Source organism: Eubalaena glacialis, chromosome X, assembly GCF_028564815.1.
Source record: "Eubalaena glacialis isolate mEubGla1 chromosome X, mEubGla1.1.hap2.+ XY, whole genome shotgun sequence".
NCBI lineage: Eukaryota > Metazoa > Chordata > Mammalia > Artiodactyla > Balaenidae > Eubalaena > Eubalaena glacialis.
In genome coordinates this window covers 138,085,977-138,109,845 of record NC_083736.1, presented here as the reverse complement: position 1 = coordinate 138,109,845, position 23,869 = coordinate 138,085,977, and the positions used below count along the sequence as shown (strand labels likewise).

Below are 23,869 nucleotides of genomic sequence, written 5' to 3'. Positions count from 1 at the left end.
TTTGCTTTTTAAATTTTTGTATATTTTACTCTCTAGAATCCACAGGTCTGATCTGGGGAAAATAAGCTGACTCAGTCTAAGATGGGTTTATTTGGGGAGCTAAAAGATCCAGAAAAAAACTCATGGCCTACCTCTGAATAAAGAATCCCCTAAAGGCAAAATAGAGTTGTTACACAATCAACTGAACATAAACCACGGCCAGGAGACATGATCCTTTATACACAAACTGCTCAAATATACTGAGCACACAAGAAAGGGATACAAACAAAAGTAAATTCTTCAGCTGAACTCTGAAGCACCATCCACACCTGAGTTTTCAGCTAGAACCCTGGGCCATGTCCTGCTAACAACTCAAAGATGAAAAGCAGTTCTGCGCACATAATACACTGACCAACTCCTCCAACACTGGTGCCTTTCAGAACTGGTTGTGTAAACAGTACTCCCTGCATACAGAAGAGTATTAATATAGAGAAAACATGGTGCATTAGCAGGCCTGTCTATTCTATGATACTGGTTGTAGTTATAAAATTTCAAAATAAAAAATGTAAAAGTTTATCAATGAGTTTTGGCCACAAGACTAAAAAGTCACTCTGTGATGAGTGCATAAAGCTTCAATAAATTTATGGCGTCACTTGGGGCAAGGAGAAAAAAGCTCTCTAATCCATCATGCAATCGTAAAACTTCAAACCTCCCACCTGATGCTTCCATCTGGATCTTTAAAATATCTGAACTATTATTACCTTTTTTGCAGAGGCAGATATTAGCTAAGCAGCCTTATGAAAGGAACTGGAAAAGGAAGTAAGCCACTGTCAAAAACTGGCCATGATCATGCAAGACCCAACAGGCTGAGTGAGGTGTTCAAAACCCCTTTCTCCCTCGAGGTGAGGCACTGACCTCGGATTCACTTTCTAGTTTGGTTGCCCTGGAAACCTGATGAAGGTGGGTGGTCAGCTGTGGGATGGGCGGGCCTGCTTCCGGCAGGTGTCCCGGAAGGTACCCTGCGCCTGGTCTGGGAGGGCTGCGACTGCACATCAACACCTGCTGGGAGTCACAGCTCAGGGTCCCTGAGTGCAGTGGGCCTATCGTTCCTGGGCCCTGACCCTGGCTGTTACAAGGCAGAGTGCTCGCTGATGGCTTCTAAGCCAGGGCGGCTCCTGTGGCCACCTGTGGGGACATTAGAATTGTGCCTAAAGCTGCCCCCTGGCATGGTGCCCACGGTGTCTTGCCTGTCCTGTGTCCTTCAGAGTAAACTGGTGTCAGACGTGGCCTATCCAGGTCTTGTGAGTTTAACGTGTAGTCGAACTCAACACCAGCTATGGTGAGTGCTGCACATGCTCTCGGCAGAGTCTTCAGAACCAACCAAGACAAACCTTTAAGAAATGGTTCAATACCCTTAAAGGTATCATGACGTTTAGGGCAGAGAATAGCAAACACACAAAGAAAGGAGAGTATGCATTCATTAAGGGATTGAACTTAATGAATTATTAGGTGTTTCTAAATAAGAGCAAGGCACCATGGTACAGAGGGAAGGAAATTCACCCGGGAACCAGATCTGGGTTTCACTCTGGCTACGCAGCTGTGGCGGTCAGCATCTATAGGGGCAGCAAGGATGATCAACTGTGCTTCCCATCATCCCCTGCTGTTGCTACTGACCAAACCACTCTCAGTTAACCCCAGAAAATAAAATGCTATAATCTTTGACTCCATAATTCCATTTTTGGTAATCTAATCTCAGGAAAAATCCTAAATAAAAGAAAAATCCTTCTGTAAAAATGCAGACTGCTGAGTTATTTCCTACTTACAGAAAAAAATTTTAAAACAATTGTCTGTGAATCACAGTTTACTAGAGTTTACCTATTAGAATACTATGAAACCAGTAAAATAATGTTAATTTAAAAGCAGTATATAATAAGCAAATTCCATAATAAGTAAAGAAAGTAGGATAAAAATTATACAGACAAAATTATTTCAATTATGTTTTTAAAAAACCTATGCATAGAAAAAGAAATGGAAGCCACAGAATCATTAAGGCAGACTGCAAGTGGAACTTAAATGTCTTTTTTTTCCTATTCTCTAAACTTTCTCAAATGAACATGTTTACAGTGGAAAAATAGTTACATTTCAGTCGCATTTCCAACACATTTGTTACTCAGTATCACTTTCTGTAGTCAGTCTTGTGCTCATTATCTTTTCGGGTTTACTATCCTAATATTAAGCTTGAAAATGTCATGTCAAATCAGGATGGTTATGTTATTCTGAAAATGTAGACTGTTATAAGAGAAACTTTCTAGCAAAGGCAAGATTTAAATATCTTTTATTTAATTAACAGAGCCTAATACTGTTTCTGACACATACTGGGTGCTTATGTATATTTGTTGAATAATTAACTTAATTTCTGCTCTGTAATTCACATCTCTAAAGAGCTGTTTCCTCATATTGCCTGGAATACCTAAAAATTCGTATTTAGATTTTCACGGACTTAAAGTAAGACAAAATTAAGATCTTCTGAGCAAATCATTCCTATCCTAATATTAACAGGGACATTTTATACCAATATACTTACCATAATAAAGTTTGGGAAAAAGTAGCACTTAAAATATATCAAGACGTTTAGAAACCTCAAATTCTAAAATATGGGAATTTAAAATTATGAAAGAAAAATTGACAAGGAACTTTGCTATCTTTCAGATTTAACTTCTCAATTGTTTATCTATATTCCTTCCAAAGGGATCTTACGTTGTTTCTACAAACATAAGAGGTTCTTGGGACACGGCTAGTTATGGTGTAAGTAAATAAACTTTACGAGTATGTGAAAAGACCCATGTTAATTTTAGAAAGTATAACATAAAAAAAGGTACTGTGCCACAGTTTTAACTTCACTGTTTTAATATCATGAAATACAAGTACAAAACATTGTACAAGTATACTCTTTACTACATGGAGATGGAAGAATACATTTGTGTTTTTACCAGAATCTGTATCACCCAGTACTAGCCACTGTACCAGTGGCTTTCCATAGGGATCTTCTAACACTCTTATGAAGTTTTATCATGAATAAAAAAGCTCACAACTCCTTTAAACCATCACAGATTTATATTTATCTTAATATTCCTGTTCAGCTGCTTTGGGGAACTGTTAAGTACAAAATCGCCTCAGGCAAGAGTTTTCAGTGCGTAATTTTGTTATTTCATGTTGGCCAAGATCTCCTTTATGTTAGCATTGCAAAGGCTCTGTGCACTTATATTGGGTTAGAAAGCGTTGTCTCAATAGCCCTCTTACTGTTTAGGAATGCAAATCACCACTTCCTGAAAAGTACAGAATATTATCATAGTTATTGGCTAAGCAGTAATTCATGAAACTGCATTTACATAGGACAAATAACAGCAATAGAGGACCATAAAGCCCCACGTGTGCTAAAGAAAAACAATTTTTCAAATATTCCAACTGTTTTTCCTACCTCTAAACTGGTTTAACCACATCACAGGTGAGAGTAACACCAGCCAATAAAGAAAAAGTAAAGTGTGCTAAACTGTCCAAAAATTCAGCTTCTATAGCATATCTCACAGTTTTCAGCCATTTCAGCTAAGACTTTTCTTATAACAAACAAACAAACAAACAAACAAAATGATGAAAGCAGCATTTACTTTGTTGGAAATGCAAAAAATAAAAATAAAAATACTGCAAATTTCATAAAATATTTGAAACTAATTTTGTTTTTATAAATAAATAAAGTGGTGTTTATCTTTTTTTAAAATTTTAGTCATTCTTGCTGTTAAAAATTATTTAAAGTTATGTCAACTTTTAAGGATAAAGTTTGGGGTATTTAAAATAACATGTTTGGAAAATTGAACCACATTTTTAATTGCCAGCATTATGCTTTGTTCTTGGTAGGATCATCTTTGTTTCTTCTTTTTACATCCCAATTATAAACCCTGGCCATATCTGCAAGATTTGTCAAAGAAAATGCAAATGCAATTCTAAAGATAACATTCAACGACTAAGTATTCATTCACACACTGAATCAAAGACAGAAATCACACACAAAAAATACTAGTGACTACAGCAAGGTGTAGTATCATCTGCCAAAAAAGGGAACAAAATTACACCAAAATCAAGTCAAGGCCTCAAATCAATAATTGTTTAGCGTATCTAGTCAACTATGGTATTGTATTTAACAAATATGTGCTTGACACTGTCAACAGTTTTATAGAGAGCCCCTCATCCATGATATTTCAAAGGTAGTTCAAAGCATACACTGACATGCAATGTTTAAATTATTACAATTATCAATCATTTTATCTCTTACCCTCTGTTTGGCTAACAGGACATTCACCCAATTTATTAAGCATCTACATCTTTTCCTTTCCACAAACACCACCCTGCGTAGGCCTTCACATATCGATTATTTGTTTCATGGATCATGCCTTTGGGGGTATATCCAAAACGCCACCATTGTACTAAAGGTCATCTAGATTTTCTCCAATGTTATCTTCTGGGAATGTTATAGTTTTTTTTTTGTCTGAATGAAGTCTCCACATTACCAGTCACGTGCCAACTCCTGCTCTGGGCCTCAAACAGGCCTGCCTTCCCTCACCAACCACTCAACACCTGTCATGTGCTACGTGCTGTGGAGGAGAGAGAGGAAGTGGAGCTCCTACACTTGAAGAGCTCCCAGTCTGGCATGAAAAGGAAATAAGGCACTACGTGCAACGCGCACCGGGAGCACAGAGGGGACCGGAAACGCCCGGAGACGTTCTGCTGCTCGAGGGACCCAGGTCAGCAGGGGGAAATCAGTCTAGACAGGAGGAACCAGGTGTGCACAAGGGACACAGCACATCTGGGGGCTGAGAGGAACCGATCGGGGTTATTTGGAACTGGCAGGAAGCAGCTCACAGGGCGCCCACGTGCGCACCTTGCATGTAACAGAGAGCGCTGAAGCATTACAACCAGAGGAATAAAAACAAGTGTGACTCAGTGAATTCGTGGTGGAGACAGTGTAAAGGACAGATGTGAGGAAACCAGACTAGGAAACTACTGAGTCTAGCTTCTAGAAGGCCAAAATGAGAGTAACAGCAATGGACAGAGAGGTTTACAAGGGAAAGCTGACAAGAATCTGGTGATTAGTCGGCTTCTGGTGATGAAAGAGAGAGGAGCGAAGGTCGACTCCCACGTTTCTGTGCTGGGTGACTGCGGGGCCGACGACTAGGCGACAGGAGCGAGCAGCTGGGTCAACATGCGAGCCCTCCCCCTCGAGCAGAATACCTGCCGCTGCCTGTTCTCTCTGCCTTAAATACAGTCTCAGTCCTATCTTCTCAAAGCCTGCTCTGAACTAATTCCAGCCCACGCCTATCTTTCCCTAACTTTAAACTGCCTTGGTGTTGAGTACATGAAGTGAACTTACTTATATTTTGCTGTGAGACGATCATTCAGCAGGTTCACATGTGCAGTTGTAACAGAGCAAGACTTCGCCACTCTTCTTGTTTTGCACTGATCCTCTCACCAGCCCATGCCCCATACAGCTTAGTACAGTTGCAGGAACACAGGAGACCCTTAATAAATACACTACTTGACCAGCTATGAAGATGTCTTGAGAAAATATTTGAAAGAAAAATACTCATTTGCTAAATCGACTTTGCTGTTTCCACACTTTCACACTTCAAATTCAGATTAGTCTATCTATAAAGTTATTAAATATTAGTTCCAAGTATGTCATTTACTACTCTCATAAAATCTGCAACTTAACATCAGTCTAAGAATAAGGACATTCTTTTCATTAAAGCAATGCATGTAAGAACGTTGAAAGCATCTTTCTCCTTTCCCCCCTTTGCCTTTTTTTAGGAAAGGATACTGACTTCTGTGGTAGTAAATTGATCTCGAAGAAAGTCAAGGTCTTCCTCAAGAGAATCAAGATTCTTTGTGGCAGTCGATAAATTCTTTTCCAACAACGCCTGAGCTTCATCAATATCATATTCAAGCATTACATTCGCCTGAAGACAGAAAAGCATGACAATGTCCGAACATTTACCCAGTGCTTTACAGGTTAGAGCAGGGGTTGGCAAACTACAGCCCTTGGGCCAAATCCGGCCGGCCGCCTTTTGTCCTAAGTTTTATTGAAACCCAGCCATTTCTTTACTCACTTAGACTTGCATGCTACAGTGGCAAAGCTAAGTACTACTTGTGACAGAGACCGTGTGGTCTGCAAAACCAAAAATATTTACTCTCTGGCCTTTAACAGAACATTTACTGACCCCTGGGTTAGAGAATATATTCACATACATTTTATCATTTACTCGTCATAACAACCCTGGTGAGGCAAGTTACCTTCTCTACAGTTAAGAAAACAGAGGCTCCGAGAGGTCAGGTTACCTACGCTTTCAGGGATACTACATAAATGGAAGAATTACCATAAGAACCAGTACCTTTAGTTACCAAATCCTATCTTTCTACTAGCTCTATTGTGACACCAAATAGTATTACATTCAGATCAACTGAAATAGTTGTTTCTGAGCTTAAGATACCAAAAGTTTTCAAAAACATACATATTATCTACATTTGATCCACTGAGAGAAACAGCTGGCTTTTACTGCCCCCTTCCTACCTGCAGAGTAAATGCTGACACAGGGGGAACCATACTCCTAGCACCGGAGTTAACACCGGGCATTTCCTGAACCACTTTCCTTATCTGACAAATGGAATTTAAAAATTACTCAAAGGATTGTTGGAAGAATTAAATGAGACAACATGAAAGTGCTTAGCACAAAGTAGGTGCTACATTCTTATTGACTGAATATGCCAATCCATGATAATTAGAAAACTGTATAAAAATTCAGATAGGACTAAAAATATTCAGTGCAGAGTAAATGCCTCTCTAAACCCAGACCCACAATCTCATTTCTCAATGACTGATGCTTCTTATTACTTTTTCTTTTCCAGAAAATTTCTACACTTTGCTTACTTTTAACAAGAGAAAATCGAATACATTTAAAAACACTTCATTCATGTCAAAAAACATCAATCATTCAGGAAGTACCCTGTGCCAAGTATATCTCCTTAGTTGATTCACCCCTCAAATACTGCCTGATCAGCCTCTCTATTTGACGGTCTAATAGTCACCTCAAGACTGACATGCCCAAAACAAAACTCCAAGTCACCCTGCAAACCTGTTAGTCCTTTGCCTGCGATATGAGTTACAAATATTTTTCCTGTTGTCTTTTGACTTTGCTCATGGTTTCTGAGTTTTGAGGCCTGAAAAACCATCCTTATTTCAGGGCTCCAAATAAGTTATCTGTGACTTGGCCTACAATTTTGATGGTGTCAGTATTTCATCACACATTTCAAATGTGATCCACTTGGAATTCACCCTCGTGTAAGGTGGGCTCCAGCCGTAATTCTCTCTCTCTCTCTCTCTCTCTCTCTCTCTCTCTCTCGCTCCCTGTTGTCCCAGTCTAGTTTATGAAATCATCTTATCCCCATTTGCTGATTAAATGTGCGCCAAGGGAAAGAGAAACAAAGGACAACAACCCCTAGGATCTGGGCTACTGGGTGGGTAGCTGTTCCATTTACAGAACTAAAACTAAACAAGTACGGGAGTTATGCTTGTAGAAATAAATGTACAAACTCTGAAAAGATTACAGCTAACAGAAATCAGGAGGAGGAACTAAGGGACAGAGAAGTGAGTTTCCATGTATGAATCTGCCTATCTTTCATGGCACGAGACTGCCTCTCAGGGATGACTCTACAGGATAGCAAGCGGAAATCCTCCCAGTTGGGAGAGCTGAGAGCAGTCGTGACTGGCTGCTTTGTATGGGAACTTGCCTGAGGTAACAAGACCTAGGGATACCTAGCTGGACAGTCAGGAATGGCTTGGCTGGTCGATCATGGGACTGAGAGGAGTAAAATAGGAAAAAATCACAGAGAAGGTCTGTGAAATCATCAAAATTGAAATATATGATTCTTAAAAATGGGTTCTAACCTCAAGGTTTTGGTAATAATCCTTGCCCCCTCAAATTTAGAGATCTTTCTAGAACTAACAAACTCTGATGATGAAGAAACATCTCTCTAAGGTTCAACAGCACCTTCTGTTACATTTAAGAGCTAAAGCATTAGCTGGAAGGGAAGCACGGTTCTGGTCCGTTTTGTTTTGATTGGGAGGGACTCGAGCATGTTTCCGCGGCAATCTTCCTCACACCCCGATCCCCCTGAATGCCACCCCTTCGTTCCTTCCACAGCTTCAACAATAACGCTTTACAAATGTCAGCCAAGGAAGCTGTGGCTATTACATTTACTTACCCCCAACCACAGACACACTTTATCAGTAGGAGGAACTGAAGCTTTGCAATACAGGTTATCTGCCAGTAAGAACCTGGTCTCCAGTGAATTGGTGGACTCCTTCAAAAACAATGACAGTACTGTAAACAGTCCATTTTCACACCAAGGTTATAAGGAAGAGATCACAGAGCTGAACCTAAGCCATTTAAAACAGTCCTATCACACAGACTAAGTAGAGTGGTAAAGAAAGGAATGCTGGAGCCAGACGGATGGGCAGGGAGGCTTGTGCGTTCTGGCTCAGCTCTGAAGGCTGTGGCAAGCAGACTTCTCACACACTCACACACCCCCCCACACACACCCCAGTCTCACACCCCCCCACACACACATCCCAGTGCCTGGCACAGAGTAAGCACTAGACAGGCGCTATCTATTATTACTTCATCAGTGCTTCATGCTCAACAACCAGTTTTCTGAAGCCTCTTATTAAGTTCATGACATAAAAAACGTACTAGAAATGTAGTTATTCTACCAGTCAAGTAATAAATCATATATACATACACATACACATAATATTTTAAATACAACATACTTATGACATTTAACTTTTACAGCCTGCTCATGTAACAAATATTGGATGAGGACTTGGAAGAGTCCCAAATCCAGTTCTGCCAGTAACTAGCTATGTAACAGTGGTCAAGTGTAACCTCTTTGCAAATGTTGCCTCAGCTGTGAAATGAGAACCTGAAACGTCATTTCTAAAATTCTTTCCAGCTCTATAAGTACTGGACTCACTCCTTATTCGCAGAGAGAACAATAACAATAACAACAACAAAAACTGTTAGATGCTGCTACCTCAAAATGACGTTTTCTTTTTGTACTTAAAATAATTTCAAATTGCATTTAAGTTCTGCAGATACTACACATAAGTAAAATACCCCAAGAAGTGTGGGTCCTAGAATTAAACCTGACTTTTGGCGGAAAGCCACATGTCTGTCTGTGACGTCAGTACACGTGCTCAGGACTGGTTCAAATACCAGTGACCAAGGAGTCAAGGAACACGTGTCTCTGCTGAAGTATCCTGGTTTGCTGATGTTTACAAAGAAAAATGCACTTACTTTTTTCTTCTGCATGTACTTTAGAATTTCTAAAGTCTGCTTAATTTCAGGAATCTGACCTTTTAGCCTGTGAGTAAGAAAAAGGTTAACTTAGTATTTGGCGCCAGGACACAGTCTTACTAGCTTTACATTTTCTACTGATATGTTTTGAGGACAATTTATAATTATGAACTATTTAAGATACTTTATCTGTAAGATATTTAATAAATTTTGTTTCTTAAAATATTTAAGGTATTTCAGACATATTTATTAAAATACTTAGATATAATAGCAAATATTTACGGAATGACTACTGTGCACAGAGTCCTGTTCTATACGTCAAACCCCCCATCATTAGTCAACATTTCTAGAGAACATCATATTCCACAGAGGTGATTCAGAGGTTCTACATTTAATTAGAATTGCATTTTAAATACTCATTTTTAAAATAACATGCATTCAAATATTATATTCTAAATTGAAAACCACCAACTCCCTCAGTCATAGGCAGCTCAGTGCCAGCAAGTGAAGGGACAGCTTCTCAGGGCCTGCGCTTCCCACACTGTGAAAGCACTTGAATGCCTAACACACCACAGTAAGATATAGCACAACTTTGCGATTCTTTTAAGCTTTGGGTAATTTTTCTTTAACTTTTATGTTGAAAAATACTTTCTTTTCAAGTTGGGTAACAACTGTTCTTAAAACTATAAATGGATCACTGTTTGAACACAAGAAATTTAAGAAAACAATGGACATGATGAGACTGATCAGACTCAACAGGTAAGTTCTATTATAGCTACTAGAAAACCAACTAGCCTGGAACAACTGGACATCCACACATAAAACAAATGAATCTAGACACAGACGCTACACATTTCACAAAACTTAAGTTCACATGAATCACATACCTAAAGGTACAATGCAAAACTATAAAGCTCCTAGAAGATAACACAGGAGAAAACCTAAATGACCCTGGGTATGGTGATGACTTTTTAGATACAACACCAAAGGCACAATCCATGAAAGAAATAATTGATATGCTGGACTTTATTAAAATTAACAACTTCCACTCTGCACAAGACCCTGTCAAGAGAACAAAAAGACAAGCCACAGACTGTGGGAAAATATTTGCAAAAGACACATTTGATAAAGGACTGGTATCCAAAATACCCAAAGAACTCTCGAAACTCAACAATAAGAAAATGAACAATTGGATTAAAAAAATGGACCAAAGCCTTTAACAGATACCCTACCAAAGATATACACATGGCAAATAAGCATACGAAAAGATGCTCCACATCATATGTTATCAGAGGATTGCAAATTAAAACAACGAGATACCACTACACACCTACTACAATGGCCAAAATCCAGAATACTGACAAGTCCGGATGTTGGTGAGGATGTGGAGCAACAGCCACTTTGGAAGACAGTTTGTCAGGTTCTTACAAAATAAAAATACTCTCACCATATGATACAGCAATCATGCTCCTTGGTATTTCCCCAAAGGAGCTGAAAACTTAGGTCCACACAAAAACTGCACACAAATGCTTATGGAAGCTTTATTCATAATTGCCAAAACTTGGAAGCAACCAAGATGACCTTGGTAAGCAAATGGAGAAATAAACTGTGGTCCATCCAGACAATGGAAAAGTATTCACTGCTAACAAGAAATGATCTATCAAGCCACGAAAAGCCATGGAGGAACCTTGAATGCATATGACTAAGTGAAGGACGCCAACCTGAAAAGGCTGCAGACTGTATGATTCCAGCTATAAGACACTCTGGAAAAGACAAAACTATGGAGACAGTAAAAGGATCAGTGGATGCCAGGGGTTTAGGAGGGGGAGGGAGGGATGAACATGCTGAGCACAGAGCATTCTTAGGGCAGTGAAACTACTCTGGTGATGCTGTAATGGTGGATACATGACATCGTGCATATGTCCAAACCCACAGGATGTACAACACAAGGGTGAACACTAATGTAAACTATGGACTTTAGTTCATAATAACATATCAATCTTGGCTCATCAATTGTAGCAAATGTTCCACTCCGGTGAAGGGTGTTGATAATGGGGAGGCTATGTGGGGGGGTGGGCAGGGGCTATACAGGAAATCTCTGCATCTTCTGCTCGTTTGCTATGAAACTAAAACTGGCCTGAAAAATAAAGCGTATTAAAAATAATTTTTAAAAACTACTAGCAACTAATTCCCAAATGAAATCAATCTCACTGACAAGAAAATAAGAGATAAAAATATGCTGAAAACACTCAAAGTCAAACTTAGAGAAGAAAGAATGAAACATTTTTAGCTCTTTTTTTGGATTAAAGCTGCCCAAGGCTTTAAAGTGTTTTGCATGGAAAAATGTGCAAAACAGTTCTGGGAGTCCTGTCAAATCACAATGTAATCTGTAAGAAAACAGATTAAGGATACAAAAACAAAGCTGTGGTTCTTTCAAAATACATTTAACAAAATATTATTAGAGATCAGCATGTAAACAAAATTTAAATATGATAATAAAAATGTACTTCCTGAATTATATAAAGGAAGTCACATCATGTGTGAAGAAGGTTAGCACGGCAAACTTTATTACAGCGTGTGCTACTGACCCGGCAAATATGTCAGGTAAGCCTGCTGCTTAAAAAATAGTATCACTATCTGGTAGTACAGCCCAGTGAAGAACTGAGAAACACACCCTTAGCACTGATTTTTTTTAAAGCGTAGTTTGAAAGCTAATGTTCTGTGAACTCTTTACAATTCAATATGGATGTCGTAGATCTCTCAATTTTGCTTATTTTTATATATGCTGATATAGGTAAATGCTAGAAAGATCTACATGCAATCATTTATAAAATATCTGATACACATATAACATTAGTATGTTCAGATCAAGTTTTTTGGTCATGTAAATGATTTCTATGATTGACTGACAGATTGATTTATGGCTGAGTTGGGTCTTCGTAGCTGCGCACGGGCTTCCTCTAGTTGCGGCGAGCGGGGGCTACTCTTCGTTGCGGTGCACGGGCTTCTCATTGCGGTGGCTTCTCTTGCTGCGGAGCACGGGCTCTAGGCGCGTGGGCTCTGTAGCTGTGGCTCGCGGGCTCTAGAGCGCAGGCCACTGTGCAAGTCTGAGCAATACACCCTCCCCACCCTGCTCTGTCCCAAAAGACAGCAGCTCTCCTGAACTGTGTGTTTACAGTCCCTTTTTTACTTTTTCAAATAGTTTCATCACATTTATGTGTAACCCTGAACAATATATTCTTTGCTAGTTTCTTAGCTTAATACAAATGGTCTCATGTTGTATGCATTTTTCTGGGGTTTTGCTTTATAACTCAATTAAGTTCCTAAGATTTGTTCATTCATTTTCACTGCTGTGTAATACCCATTTACAAATATAACACAACTTGTTTATCCACTTCCTATCAACAGACACTTGGATCAGTTCTAGATCTTTGTTATTCTATGAACAATGGAAATCTCTAGGTCCTGGGAGTGGGTAGGGAAGTGAGAGGGAAGACAGCAGCTTAGAAGGGAAGTGGATCAAGTCTTCAAAGGGGGAATTTAAGGCTAACGGGTTAACTTTTTAGGTGTTTTTCCTCCCTCTAAATTGCTGTGGGTGAATCACATTACCTACCCCATCACTGCTACAGGGCAGAAAAACAGTAGAATTGGCCAAAGGCAGGGAGAAGGTCAGGCTGAGGAGCTGAGAACACAGGTACTGGCCCCCAGCAGTTCCCCTTGCCCACTCCCCCTCCCAGGGGAGATGCCAGTGAAAACAGCCAAAGACAGAGGAACGGAAAGAATGTCCCAAGGAAAGAATGTCCCAGAGGCCGAGGCACCTGGCTGGGGAGAAACAGCATCTGTCCAATGGCCGTGACGCAGAGTGTAAACCCCGCCCACCAGGAGGGACTTGAATTACTCCTGTTCCCACACACATTAATGGCCAAAGGAACTGATAACCCTGAGGGAATATGAGCTGATGGGGGAAAAAATGGTAATCTGATAAACTCAACTACAAAATAAAAAAAGACAATAAACTCGACAACCTGTACCACATGAAACAAAATCAAATTCTACAAGAGTATACAGTGAGTATTTTAAAATACTTCAAAAAGAAAAGACAGGATATTGGTAACATGAAGAAGAAACAAGTAGCTGTAAGAAGAACCAACCAAAAATACTAGGTATAAAAAGTGTAATGGTTGAAATAAGGAACTCACAGATATCCATTTAATTGCCAAAAGACAAATTACCGAAATAGCAGAAGAGAGGAAATAATAAAGAGACAGGGAAGGCAGAATTAGAAGAGTCAACATCCATATTAACAGGAATCCCAGAAGGAGAGAAGGAGAAAAATCAACAGATGACAGAAAAAATGAAAAAATGATAATCACAAAATTTCCAGTTAGAGAAAGATAAAGCGCATATAATTCATGTGTTAAAGAGTTCACCACAAGAGAATGAAATACTAAATAACTTTTTTTATATACCTATCAATAATTACTTTATGTATTTTTTAAATAGATCTTTATTAGAGTATAATTGCTTCACAATACCGTGTCAGTTTCTGCTGTATAACAAAGTGAATCAGCCATATGCATACACATGTCCCCATATCCCCTCCCTCTTGAGCCTCGCTCCCACCCTCCCTATCCCACCCCTCTAGGTCATGGCCAAGCACCAAGCCGATTTCCCTGTGCTATGCTGCTGCTTCTTATACAGCTGAAGGTAAAGTTAAATGACAGGCTGCAACAAAAGATTTACAACACCTGTAAAGAAAAGGTTAGTATCCAAACTACACAGCCGTCTGCTGCAAAACAACTCAGTCAAGCACAGAAACAGTTTTTGTTGCACAGCTGGTATCACAGAGGTGAGGGAACTTTCAGAAAAAATAAAAGGGAATAAAACTGGAAAAGGCTTTGAGTTGAGCAGTGAGGACTAGAGAAAAGCAGGCATCTCAAGGCAGGTGACAATACCAGCTGTAGACCTGAGCCTGGGCCCCTGACGCTCAGCTCAATGGGGGAGCTCACATATCAAGTGCAAGAACTTGGAACAGGGCTCAAGCAGTCCAAGGCTGATGAAGACCCACAGCTCCTGCAAAAGCAAAATCCTCTATAGATAAAAGCAATCCACACAGGTATCCATGGTTACAGGAAGCTGACATATAGTTAGTTAAGGAAGAATTTAAGAAAGATATCCTCACAAAGACAAATTATAGTCAGATAAAACAAGAGATGACAATCTTGAAAGTATCCAAAAAGAAAAATTAGTTTATCTAAAAAGATTTAAAATAATAACCATATGTTGTTTACATGGAACACCCTTAAATATAAATAATAAATAAGCTGAAACAAAAGGGATTGGAAAAGATACACCAGGAAAATGTTAGCCACCACTCCTGGGTATATATCTGGAAAAAACTATAATTCGAAAAGATACATGCACCCCACTGTTCATTGTAGCACTATTTACAATAGCCAAGACATGGAAGCAACCTAAATGTCCATCAACAGATGAATCGATAAAGAAGACGTGTTACAGGTATACAATGGAATATTACTCAGCCATAAAAAGGAACGAAATAATGCCATTTGCAGCAACATGGATGGACCTAGAGATTGTCATACTGAGCGAAGTAACTCAGAGAAAGACAAATATCATATGATATTGCTTATATGTGGAATCTAAAAAAAATGGTACAAATGAACTTATTTAGAAAACAGAAATAGAGTCACAGATGTAGAAAACAAACTTATGGTTACCAGAGGGGGAAGGGGGGAGGGATAAATTGGGAGATTGGGATTGACATATACACACTACTATACATAAAATAGATAACTAATAAGAACCTACTGTATAGCACAGGGAACTCTACTCAATACTCTGTAATGACCTATATGGGAAAAGAATCTAAAAAAGAATGGATATATGTATGTGTATAACTGACTCACTTTACTGTACACCTGAAACTAGCACATTGTAAATCAACTATACTCTAATAAAATTTTTTTTTAAATATTAGCCAAAGGAAAGCCGGAGTAGCTCTAAGTGTCCAACAAAACTGACTAAAACAATAAGCATTATTTTACATAGGGTTAAATTCACCAAGAAGACTTCGTAATTCTCAAATTGCATGCACCTAATAGAATAGACTAAAAAGCTTTAAAAAAAAAGGACAGAAATTGTTTCAGGTTAAGCTGGCAGCAGACTAGCATCTGCACCTCTAACTGTTCACGTAGCAGAGAGCTGTTGAGGTGACAGGAGCTACAGGGCTATTCCTGCAAGGGAACAAAGTGACAGGTGAGCTCATTTCCTGCAGCCACTTTTTACCAAAGAGTACATGAAGGGACATTTCTCTTTATGGAAATATGCCAGCTTATTAATAAATAAAAAAATAAATAACTGAATTAGAACATCATCATTTTGCAACTCATAATTAATGGATCTAGGAATTCAGTATCATTCTAAGAAACAACTAGATACTATCCGCCTCTTAATGGAGAAACAATACACAAACCTATGAAACAATGTTGCCAAAAAAGAAAAAAAAAAGAAACAAAAGAGAAGAAAAACCTGACTATGAACAAGACTGCATATACAACTACCAACTTATAATAAATAGAAAGGGCAAAGAAACATGCTTGAAAATCCCACAATTGCTTTGAAATTTAGCAACATACTTCTGAATAACCCATAGATTATGAATCTAAATGTGAAAGATAAAACAATAAAGCTTTGAGAATAAAACATTAAGAGAATATCTTCATGAACTTGGGATATTTCTTAAATAGGACACAAAAAGCACTAACCATTAAGGAAAAATTCTTAAATCAAACTACATTAAAAATAAAGGGTGATGACTCAAACAGTATATCCACAGTGCTTCCATTTAAAAAAAGAAATCGGAAGCCTACCATATACCACACATAAAAATAAACTTCCGATGGATTAAGAAGTTAGATATGAAAATGAAAAATTTTAAGACTTTTAGAAGAACACTCAGGAGTATGTCTTTTTGAACATGGAATACAAAATAGGATTTCTTAAACAATACACAAAAAGCACTAACTATTAAGAGAACTTTTGACTTAAAGCATTTAAATTAAGAACTACTCATCAAAAGAAATCATAAGGGGAAAAAAAAGACAAATTACAAAAGCAAGAAAAATTTCTCACATATAACCTAAAAGGACTAGTATCCAATATATAAAGAACTCCTACAAATAAAAAAAGACAACCAACCCATTGTTAAATGAATAAAACTCTTCAAAAAAGTTTTCCACATTTGCTGTCTCCATCATTCTTCTTTGAACCACTGGGCCAACACTGTTCCCATCCAGAACACCAATGACTTCCACTTTGCTAAGTCCAAGTCCATTCTCAGTCCTTATCGCACTTGGGTGAGCCATCCGCAGCATTTGACACAGGTGATCATTCCCTCCTCCATGATACATTTTCTTAGCTAGGCTTCCAGAACCCCATGATCTCCCAGTTTTCCTGACCTCACTTAAAGCTTCTTTTCAGTCTTTTTTGCTGGTGTTCCCTCTTCTCCCTAACTTCTTACTGTTGCAATGTCCAGATCTTTGATCTTCTCTTCACTTGCATGCACTCTCTTGGTGATGGACCTCATTCAGTCCCCTGGCTTTAAATGACTCCCAAATTTTTATCTCCAGCCCAGATCGCTCCCAAAAGTCACATTCATATACTTAACTGTCTACCTAACACCTCCACCTGGATGTCCAAAAGGCATCTCAAATGTGTCCAGAATTGAACTCCTCCTGATCTTCCCCCAAACCTGCTCCACCCACAGTCTTCTCAGATGGTGGTAACTCTCCCTTCCAGTTGCTCAGACCTGGGAGCCATCCCACATGCCTCCACAGTACTAGAGTTACCAAGGTAACTTTGACACACGGATTCCCTCCGCTTCCCCAAGGCTTGGTCCTGAGGTCCATTTTCTTCTCTATCTGTAACCTCCATGCAAATGACCTCAAAGCCAATGGCTTTATGCTTCTTTTTCAAATAAAAATAAACTTTTATTATAAAAGCAGTAAATGTACATTGTAGAAAATTAAGAATACAGGTAAGCAAAATAAGAAAAATGCCATTTCCCACCACCCAAAGATTACCACTGTTAATATAACATTAGTGTCAATTCTTCCAGGTATTTCTGTGCACACACACATTTTTTCCCCAAATAAGAAGAGATAATGTTCATAGTGTTTTCTATCCTTTTTCCTATTAACACCCCTCATCTGTCCATGTTGATGACTTTTCATATCATCTAACACCTAGCCCTATTCAAATTTCCTCAGTTGTCACCAAAATCAAATGAGAAAATATATCTAAAAACAAACTTTTGTGTTTTTTTTTTCTTTTTTTTTTGGTTGCGCCGCGTGGCTTGTGGGATCTTAGTTCCCTGACCAGGGATTGAACCCGCACCCTCGGCAGTGAAAGGACAGAGTCCTAACCACTGGACCACCAGGGAATTCTCATCTAAAAACAAACTTTTGTATTTTTGCGTAAGTGGTACCCTCACGCCCAGACTACCCTTCCTCAGTGGAGCCTGCCTCCAAACTCATAACCAGGCTTCAAAATTCTACATAGCCATCTGCTTCTCTTGGAAGTTTCCCCTGAATCCCTCTGTCCCCCTTCAGATCACCCGTTCCCCTATGCTAACTCATTACTGTGCACCATAACACCTTGACTGCTATACTCTGTGTACTTATTTAAATATCTATCATGCCCCTAGACCATAACCCTGTTGAAAGCAGATACTGGACCTTATTTCACCCAAAACAGTATCTGGCACCTATTAGGAATTCCATAAACATTCAACTGACAGAAGAATGCTGTCACATGTGTATAGCAGGTATCTGTAGGTATTTATTACTGTGAATTGATTTCGTAAGCTACTATGAACATACAGGGGAATAAAGGATCGAGAGCAAGAATACTTCTGCCCTATCACTTACGAAGTCTTGGCAAAGTCACAACTTCTGTGGGTTTCTCATCTCATCGGCAAAATGAAAAGAATGAACTAGACATTTAAGATGTTACGATCCTAGATGCTTTGGAATAAGGACTTCAATATTCATTCTATTACGTTTTCAAAAGCATCTTTAGACTGACAATACCAAAGTGATGGTGAGAATGAAGAACAACTGGAACTCCCATACATTGCTGGTGGCAGTGTAATATGCTAAAGCCACCTAGGAGGACTTTTGGCAGTTTCTTATAAAATTAAACATACACTTACCATACAAGTCAGCAATTCTACCCCTTGGATAATTACCCAGGAGAAATGAAAACATATGTCCACCCAAAGACCTAAAACCAAATGGGGAAACAAACCAAATGTCCATCGACAAGCAAATAGATAAAAACAGACAAAAACTGTGGTACATCCACATACAATGGAAAATGACTCAGCACTAAAAAGAAACTAATTTACTGATACACACAACACCATGGATGACTCTCAAAAAGCATTATACTAAGTGTAATAAGCCTGATGTAAAACAGTAGTTACTATATGCTTCCATTTATATGAAGTTCAAGAAGAGACAAAACTAATTTATGGTGAAAATAATCAGAACAGTGGTTGTCTCTGGGAGTGCGCAGGGTTGGGCGGAAAGGGGCAGGAGGAAACTTCCCGAGGTAACAGAAATGTTCCATATATTGATCTGGGCAATGGTTACAGAAGTGGATACATTTATCAAAACTCATCAAACTGAACATTCAACGCATAGACATTTTATCTGTATGCAAATTATGTCTTGATCTTCTAAAAGTTTAAGCTATACAATATTAATTTTAAAAACTTAGAAATTTTGCACTTACCTCCTTTTCTTTTGAGCAAGGTTGAGCTCCATAAACTTATACTTCTGGTACTGTTCATCCAGCTTCTTCAGTACTGTATCTGCAGTCTCATTCCCAGGCTGTTTCATGAAGGAATCTACATCTTCCTTTCATATCAAAAAGAATACATTACAAATTTTAGAATTCATACCTCTGATTTTTGACTGCTTTAGCTTTATTTTTAAACATAAAAAGAGCTTGTGTTTCTTTTTCTCCAAAGGCTTGTTTTTAACTAAAAAAGTAGTTATAAAAAGTTAGAGACCATTTCAGACAGTGCACATACATTATGTAGCTAATTTATTATTCTTCCACCTTCCTCTTTTTATTTATATATAGGGAAAGAAAGATGACCTTGTCTGCTTTATACAACCGCCATGCAGCACTAGCAATAAATATGAAAATTACCAACAGTCAAACACATTGCCTAGTCATGTGCCCTAGCCACAAAACGATTCAACAGACTGTGTGCCAAAATTATAGATTTTATTACTGAAATTTTTAACTCAACAAGTTCTGCCACAGATATGCTAAATATGGTCATTAGGTTCCCAAGACAAGTCATAACTGCTTCCTTGAGTACCAAGTGGTTGAAATAAAGTAAGCCTAAAAGGCAAACTGAACAATCTTTTGTAACAGGAATAAATAAGCAAAAGAAAAGCAATAAAACTGAACTGCATTTTTTTAAATGTATACTGCACATGCTGGTCCTTGAAGAAAAGCTAGTTAATTAGGTAAGGATCAGGAACTAAGTGAAACTATATGGAAACTTTAAGGAGATTCTGTAACAGCCTTCTAGTAGTTTAAAGAACTTTAGTCCTTCATTGCAACTAAGTTAAATTCAATTATCTCACAGTTTCTGGGATCTCTACATCATTATTCTTATCCATGCTTACTAGCTATAAGGGAGTATTTTAGCAGAAACAAGGCAAGAAGAAAAAAGAAGAGAAACACAGCAAAGGAGTGAACTATGAAGCAATCAAGCTAGAGACTGTAAAAGAAATTGAAAAGGTGAGGCTGAGGCAATGGCTGAGTTCTGCATGGAGATGAAATGCATGCAGTTAAAATGCAGATAAATGCATTTTGGAGATAAAATGGAGATAGCATCTTCCTAGAACGCTCACTGTAGGATGAGAAATGTCAAAGTTTTTAGCACATGTTATTAGAAGCTTAGACTCTAGCAAGGAGAATTAACTACAGCAGCATAGGTTTGTGGTTAAGAGACAGGAGCTGCCTGGTTTGAATGCTGGCTTCATCACATACTAGATGACCTTGGGGAAGTTATTTAACCTTTCTCTTTGGCTCAATTTCCTCATCTGTAAAAAGAAAAAAAGTACCTTTTCCTCACAGGGGATTAAATGAGTTAGCACGTGTAAAATACTTACAAGAGTACACAACAGCTAGTAAGTGTTCAACATTAGATATGTATAAGTGAACAGATAAAAGTGCCAAGAATTCCATCTTGGGGTGGTGGTCAGGAAAAACTACAGGGAGGTCATATCTGAACTAGATGTTGAGAGATGGAGAGGTCAACAAATGGACAAGGGGGGAAAGGGACAATTAAAGCAGAGAAAGAAAACAAATTACTGCATCAACGGGAATGGGGAAAAGGCAAGGTGTGACTTTTAACCACTATCATCACAGAAACTAATATATATTAAGCATCTACTTGCAATACTGAAAGCACAGTCTCTGTTTCTCGGGGCAACTCTAACTACTGTTACTCCTATTTCAGTTAAAGAAACGGAGGCTCAGATTGTAAAATAATATGCTCAAGATTAAGCAGCAACTGGGAAGTAGAGGCATGATTCAAACCTTGTTCTATTTAGAAACCATTGTTCTTTCTATAATACCATGCTATCCCGATTAGTTTAGGAACATACAAATATTTATGTAAATTTGGATTATTTATTATACCATATTGATAGAAATGTTAAGGTCTAGAAAAAATAACTTGTGACATTTTAGGGAAAATGCATTTTAAGATAATAGTTTATAAAGCCCTTTGATAAAGTTTATCCTCCTGAATTAGATTCCTGAAGCCATCTCTTGCTGAGCACCATGGGTGTGGTATTTTAAGGCACTATGGAAATTCAATCAACACTTAGTTATGAGCTTATACTGTGCGTCAGGTACTGTGCTAGCGTCAGGAGAAATGACAGGGGGCAAGATAATGACCTAACTTCCCTCCCAGTGGCAGAGCATGGCATGGAAGTAGAGCTCTGCAGCCCCACAGATTGCCCAAGTTCAAAGCCTGGGGAGCTCACTTACACCCTGTGTGACTTGGAGCAAGTTACTCAAGGGCTCTGTGCCTCTGTTTCAACATGTACAAAATGAGAATAACAGTATCTGCCTCTTAGAGTTTTGTAAAAGCATTAGGAAAGTGCCCGGTATTGAACAAATCTTCTCTCTTGTTGACAGTTACCTGGGAGATGAGTGGAAAGAAATAAATGGCATGGCTCAGGGTGAAAAAACAAAATAACTGAAGAAAATAGTACAAAACCGAATCAGCAAATGCAAATATGCACAGAATGTATATAAAAGTGGTGTAAATAAAAGAATAAATAAAAGAAATGGGTCTTTTGAAGGCTGGAAGATACCATGAACAAAAAGGTAGAGACAAGGCAATATAGGTACAAACCAAAAGGTTGAGAAATTTCCATTAAGATTTTATAGTAGTTCAGGCAGAACTGAGTGGAGAAAGATGGGCGATACTGGCCTGGAAGGCCACTCAGGTTTTCTCTCATTATTCAAATAATATTCAAATACTATTTCGAGAACAGCCTTACGGGGGGACAGGATTGAAAGCACTACTTGTTTCCCTCTGTTTGGCCTTGGGTTGGTCTCCCTGCTCTGTGAAGCCTCCAACATTGCATTCCCTGCTTTCTCTCTCAACTGCACACGATTTATTCTCTAAGTTGTTAAGACCATTTAGCTAAAAGCAAATGTGCTTACACAGGGGCTTCACTTAGACACCTTCTGGTGACCGCCCGTGGCCGACTGGCTAAAGCCTCAGGGGCCCAGCGGGCCACACAAGGCCTGAAAGGTCTCCCCGGTCCGACGTTCCCCTCCGCCTTCTTCCGAGGCAACTGGCCACCGCAGCCCTTCAACACACTAGATGCCATTTCCTACGTTCACACCTGAGATCCTCTGCCTGCTCACTGTACCCAGTCACCATCTACGCATCGGCCTCCCCGGCATCTAGGCTGACTCTCAAGCGTCTCACCGCCTCCGTTTTTCCGGGAAGTAGGGTCGAAATCCCGCGTCGGGGATGGGCTGGGGGGGGAGGCGGTCCCTGAGAGCGGCCCCGCTCCCGCTCCTGCTCCTGAGTCCTTCGCCCCGCGCCCCCCCCCCCCATCTTCTGGGGCCTTCTCGGACCGCGCGCCCCCCGGCGGGTCCCGACACAGCTCAGTCGGTCCTGGCACGGAGGGGGAGAGCGGACGGAGCGCTCTCTCCGCGGTCCTTTAGCTCAATTCCTTCCCCCAACAACCGAGGCCGGGCTGGGGGCCAAGAAGGAAGGGGTAGCCCACAGCGTAACGTCAAGATACCGAGCACCAGCGTGTCTCTTACCACGAAAACGGCCTCAGGAATCCCCAGGTGGAGCCGCCGCCCGTTCCCTCCGGCCACTTCTCCCAATCCACAATCGTCCTTACCGGCCGCCATCTTGGGGAAGCAAGCGCGCGACTAACGGCCTGTCGAGCTGCCTGTAGCCGGGGGCCTGTGATTGGCTCGCTCACAACGGCAGGCCCGCCCCTCGCTTGTGAGTCTGCGTATTCATTGGCTCACAGGAAGTAGCCGCCCCTTACCCGTCGGACGAGTCCCCCAACCTGTGGGTTCTAATTGGTTGCGCGCAGGTGATTGACAAGCGTGGAAGGACTGCCGAGGCGAAGCTGGCTCTGCTGGGAGGACCAATACCTAGTCCTGGGAAAAGGGATTCCGGGGGTTTTGTGGGTGGGCTGGCTGGAGGACCCTGACAATCGGGGACCAAGCCGGAACGGACCCCACTACCACCCCAGAACACACGGCACTCTCCAGAATAGCCTTCGAAGCGACCCGATCCCTTCTCGGATTCAAGCAAATCCGGGATCTAGACGCCACCACAGGACCTGGGTCTCGGTGTCTTTCTGGGCCCACCATATTCACGAGCTTCCTGGCCCTTGAAGGGGACTTGTTTTGTGCCTGCTTCCGGGTGGACCCAGTGGCTTCATCCTAATAAACACTCCGCCCATTTTGTCACAATTTACCGAAAGCCACCTTTGATCAGACTCTCAGCACCCCAGCTCAAACGTTTTCAAAACTTCACAGTGTACATAGAAAATCCTAAGAACTCTTCCGATGCTTCTAGACCCAACGCATTCCCCAAGATCATCCACCACTGCGACCCTTTGAAAGCAAGTAATTATTCTTCGATCTGTTTTCTGACATCTAACCTCCGTGTTTGTTCCTGCGTTTGCCTGCACTGTAGTGCTTCACAGTACACCGGTGCTTCACCCACTCACACAAAGCCTACCATGAGACAGGCCCCGTCTGAATAAAGGATAAATGTCAGTTTCGTTACTTAGTGGGGACACATATATAATAATAGTGATTAACATTTAATAAAAACGAACTATGTGCAAATCACTGAGTCATGTTCTTTAAACCCCACAGCT

At 39.9% G+C, this 23,869-nt stretch overlaps 1 protein-coding gene across 2 annotated transcripts; it reads right to left on the bottom strand.

Annotated features, from left to right (window-relative positions):
• Nucleotides 1–2,868: 2,868 nt before the first annotated feature.
• Nucleotides 2,869–22,913, bottom strand: VBP1 (VHL binding protein 1). 2 transcript variants are annotated; one of them, XM_061178336.1, is made up of 7 exons: nt 22,788–22,913; nt 19,203–19,327; nt 9,384–9,450; nt 8,290–8,388; nt 5,849–5,987; nt 5,402–5,586; nt 2,869–3,305 (listed from the first exon to the last, which is right to left on the bottom strand). In XM_061178336.1, the coding sequence occupies exons 1-6, from the start codon at nt 22,878–22,880 to the stop codon at nt 5,423–5,425; spliced, it is 687 nt and encodes a 228-aa protein (XP_061034319.1). In that variant the 5' UTR covers nt 22,881–22,913; the 3' UTR covers nt 2,869–3,305; nt 5,402–5,422. The 2 variants fall into 2 exon arrangements, with proteins under 2 accessions (XP_061034319.1, XP_061034321.1); XM_061178338.1 differs by lacking the exon at nt 5,402–5,586 and having other exon boundaries at nt 2,869–3,942.
• Between the last annotated feature and the right edge of the window lie 956 nt (nt 22,914–23,869).